At 34.8% G+C, this 4,859-nt stretch overlaps 1 protein-coding gene across 2 annotated transcripts in view; it reads left to right on the top strand.

Annotated features, from left to right (window-relative positions):
• The window catches only part of LOC106882514 (probable cytochrome P450 12a5, mitochondrial), a 58,241-nt gene that overhangs the window by 50,174 nt on the left and 3,208 nt on the right, over nt 1-4,859 (top strand). For both annotated transcript variants that reach the window (XM_014933217.2, XM_014933226.2), the window contains exons 6-8: nt 439-661; nt 3,039-3,211; nt 4,331-4,409. In XM_014933217.2, the coding sequence (XP_014788703.1) occupies nt 439-661; nt 3,039-3,211; nt 4,331-4,409 (475 nt within the window). The remainder of the gene's footprint in view (nt 1-438; nt 662-3,038; nt 3,212-4,330; nt 4,410-4,859) is intronic.

The raw sequence follows: 4,859 nt of genomic DNA, 5'->3' as shown, positions 1-4,859 counted from the left end.
ATAGATAGATAGATAGATAGATAGATAGATAGATAGATAGATAGATAGATAGATAGATATAGATATATCGAAAGACGAACGAAAGCGCTAATATATGTATAATATAAATGAAAGAAGTTATTCCAAAATTCTGACGACTTTTTTTTTCAATATATATATATATATATATATATATATCTTACGTGGATATAGTCTAAGAAAGCCAGAATACTGAAGTATTTGTTTTGAGAAGACAGAGATGATATTTGAGGGGAATATAGCCGCTATTTTTAACAAATCGACCGACTACGTAACGGTTCCCTCGTAGTTGCATAAAGTAATTTAGAAAACGTGTCGGCCAGGAGATTGTTTACGTATTCATGTGCTTCCTTTATCCCCGCAAAAGAACTAATACTTATTAACAAGGCCTTTTTAACTTTATCTTTCTTTTCAACATAGATTCATCGAAAATAAAATGTTAGTCGAAGTTGAAAAGTTCACAAAACGACAGTGTCCGCACCACACAAATACGAAAATGGAAGAGGAAAGCGGTTGTCCACATGCAGCTGGGAAGGCATTTTTAGAAAATGGTTTGCTTTGCCAGTTATTACAAGAAAACCGACTGAACAAACAGGAAATAACGACCATCATCAAAGACATCATTGCATCATCAGTTTTCACAGTAAATATTCCTTCTAACATTTATTTTATTTACTCAAATAATGTTTGGGTTTTTTTCTTGTTTTTTTTTTCTTTTTTAATATCCCGATATCAGCAAGCTGACTTTCTTGTGTTTAAGCAAATGACTAAAGAGAGATAGACTGTCACAAATAGTAGTCAAAATGAAGGATATAGAAACGACGAAGATGGAAGGACAAAGAAGAACGGAGACAGGAGAAGAGACGAAAAGAAAAACGAGAGAGAGAGAGAGAGAGAGAAATGTGTGATCAAAGACTTGATGTCATAGATCAAGACAGAAAGATAGACACATCGAAATAGGTGTTAGACAAGTATTGTCGTTAGTTACCTCTCGACTTCGAGAAAGACGATTCTACAACATCTTGTTAAGAGCAGCCTGCACCGATGTTTAGTTTATAGTGATCAAATCTTTGGGCTGTACGTAAGCACATGCTCGCCATCAAATCGACCTCGTCCGTACAGACGCAGAGTGTGCCGCAAGCCCGCTTTAAGCTATATATCTCGTGTTTTTCACCACCTCATGGGTTTGTTTTTAAACCGGTGATTATTTACTTGACTGGATATTTTTTATATCCATTTACTGACAACATAGAGAGGGATATCGTAGCTTTCCCTTCTTAAACAAAAGTTGTCATGGATATAAATAAGCTATCAATAATGTATCAACGTATAAGAAAGGGATCTTGTTAAATCTCTTCCCACAACTTGAAGTAATCCAAATTTGTACAAGATTGTTCTGAAAAAAAATGTAGATTTACATACTGATGACGTAACCTGTATTCATTTTTATAGAACCTAATTGTAACGAAGTTACATCAGTGTAGAACAGTTTAATAGAATCTGGTGAAAATTTGAAATGCTTCAAACGGTTGCAAGAAATTTAACAAGGCCCAAGGAGTAAGTGAATGAAAAACCATTCACCAACCCAGGCGAAAAAGTGACCAAAAAAAGGCAATGTAGAGATATGTAAGCTATGTCTCTCAAACGCCAGATGCTACTGGTCAGTGGACTTACGATTCCACATAGATATGTAAGCAACGAGGAGCTCCGTCGGCCCATTTATTAGAGAAGAATCAGCTCCAACTTTCTACATAATCTGCGGCTAAACACAATCAAACAACAGCAGCAGCAATAACAAATGTTGGTTTTGATCCAATCGGTTAAGGTGTTTGACCTCTCGCTATAAATAACAATATCAAAAATCTTAAATGTCAGTGGATATGACAAAACTGTATCCAACTAATTTCGTGTCTTTCCGTTAAATGCTGACATATTAATGACCTCTTTGACATGAACCTGACATTGCTGGAATCTTCTGGAATTTATCTAACTAGCTTTTGTATCTATCTATCTTTCTGTCTATCTCCATCCATCCATCCATGTGTGTGTATGTGTGTATGTCTGTGTGTATGTGTGCGTGTATATATGCATGTATATATACATAAATATATGTATATATTTATGAATATATATACAATATTTTGGATTAATGGGTATATGTCGATTAGTGCGCTGGAGTGTTCAGTAAAGCACTGACATATGTGTGTGTGTGTGTGTGTATATATATATATATATATATATATATATATATATATATATATATATATATATATATATATATATATATATATATATATATATATATATATATATATATATATATATATATATATATATATATATATATATATACTTGCGTGTGTGTGTGCATGTGTGTGAGTACGTCTGTGTGTTATCATTGTCATAGACTTTATTAAATGAGTTTGCTAGCGCTGACACCGTCTCAAATTTGATGACAGCAGCAAACCCGACAGTTTACCAAATTAACTATTTACCATCCTCAAAGAGAAGATGATTTACTTAAGACAAACATTTTTCTTGGATGTTAATTACACATGTACCCATCTCTTTTGTCGAGATTCACGTCACAGCTATACAAATTAATACAAAAGCACAACACGCAGTTATAGTCGAATGCTTAAGAAATTCGTTTCGCAAGTTTGCGGTCCCAGGCGTTGTTCTTGGGTATTGTATCTTTGGCAAGGGATTTCTAGTATAGCGTCGGGTCAACGTATATCTTGCAAATGATATTGCGTTGACGGAAACTGTGCAGTGGAAGTCTGCTTGAATGGAAGTAGTTACAATACAAACTGCGTCACACGAAAACGTTTATTAAGTGTACAAGTGTCTGTTGAATGTTGAGCCCCAGGACTATGATTCAATGACTATCTTGTATTCTCGATCAAAACTCTTCGTCGTAACCAACATCGGTTCTCTTTGCATTCTTTGACTTCCGTGTATGAAACTAAAATGTGGTGTATTTTCTGCTACTGACCTTTTGTTTATTTTTTGTTTTCCAGTTAAGAAGCTTGTTGTCGTTTGTCTTATACGCGTTAACACAACATCCAGAAGCACAAGAAACGTTACGAGAAGAAATTCGCAGACTTATATTTAACGAACATACTAACGACATAACGCAAACCACACTCGCAAAGATGCCATATTTAAAAGCATTTGTGAAAGAAACATTAAGGTTTGTAGTTGAAAGATCTCTTACAAACGTTTAACAATTCAACAAAAATATATCAGCATGTCTTTGCTTATCACCACTCTCTCTCTCTCTCTCTCTCTCTCTCTCTATCTATCTATCTATCTATCTATCTGCCTATCTATCTATCTATATTTCTTTCTTTCTTTCTTTCTTTCTTTCTTTCTTTCTTTCAACGTAAATAAGTAAACAAATAAAGGGCTTCGCTTAGAATCCTAGTGGATCGCTTGACACGGTGTTACGACTTGATTTGGTCTCCTTAGTGACAAATATCCCCGACATTCAGAGCCAAGCCGAAAATGCTTGTTCCGACACAGAAATCGTCAAACGAAACATTTACTGATTGATGCAAACAGTAGCAGGGCTACAGTTAAATGAAAAGAAACACTTAAAACAGCAGCAGATTAAAATTCCGGTGAATATATATTACATACATAACATACATAATATACATTGAAGCATGGAACAGCATAAAAATACATTCTTGGTGTGCAATACAATTATTGCTTCGTGTATTTTATCGTAGTGATAAAGTGGCAGAGTCATCTGAGTGTCGAGTCAAGCAGAATGTTTTCCGAACCTCTATATTCCGAGTTCAAATCACATCGAGGTCAACTTCGCCTTTAATTTTTTTTTTTTTTTTGGTGGGGGGGCAATAAAATAAGGACCATTCCAAGGCTTTGTACTAGTAGAATGCAAACCGGATGCCTTATCGTATTTATTCTTGCTCTTCGAGTTTTGTGTTCAAATCCCGCCATGGCCTACATGAGTGGTAACCTTCACCTGTCATCTGGTTTAACACTATAACCACCGAGAACTTGGTTGTTGAATTCATGAGAATCAACCATGCGGATCAGGTTGTTTCCTCCTGCATGAGGACATCTTCTTCATTTCCTCCCACAACTTTTCGTGACTGTAGCGCTGTATTCACCATTAAGCAAAATAAGCAGTGTTTAGTGGGGGGGGGGCATCAAGGGAAGGAGGTAACCAGAGAAATTAAAAATCGTTTAAAAGATAGTACGATGTAATAAATGATTATCTCTTCCTAAAAATAAGTTCAAGATATATTTAATAAAAAAACGCATTTTTTTCTTTCGCTTTCAGGTACTACCCAGTTATTCCAGGAAACTTCAGACAGTTGTACAAGGATATAAACATTCGTGGATATACAATTCCGAAAGGGGTAAGTATTTATATATACAAAATGCTATTTTCTTAGAATTTAGAAGAGGAATTCGTAATGTATTTACGATTCTTTATTGTCCAATATGGCCGAGTTCTATACCTCGAGATATGGGATATATATATATAGCAGACTAGATTGGAATATACTATAATTTTTATAGACGGCTCCCTCCAAACACAATAAAAAGCTACCTGATCAGGAAACAAGGGCACCACTACGTGATCTCTCGTCCAGTTAAAAATAGCAATCAAATACACACACAAACGCACAAACACACACATACTCACACACACATATACGTGTGTCCGTGTAGATAGATTGAGAGAAAGATAGATAGATAAATAGATAGATAGATAGATAGATAGATAGATAGATAGATAGATAGATAGATAGATAGATAGATAGATAGATATATAGATAGATAGATAGATAAATAGATAGATAGAT

This window comes from Octopus bimaculoides, chromosome 17 (genome assembly GCF_001194135.2).
Source record: "Octopus bimaculoides isolate UCB-OBI-ISO-001 chromosome 17, ASM119413v2, whole genome shotgun sequence".
Lineage (NCBI taxonomy): Eukaryota > Metazoa > Mollusca > Cephalopoda > Octopoda > Octopodidae > Octopus > Octopus bimaculoides.
The sequence above is the reverse complement of the archived record's forward strand: the minus strand, read 5'-3'. Positions and strand labels throughout refer to the sequence as shown.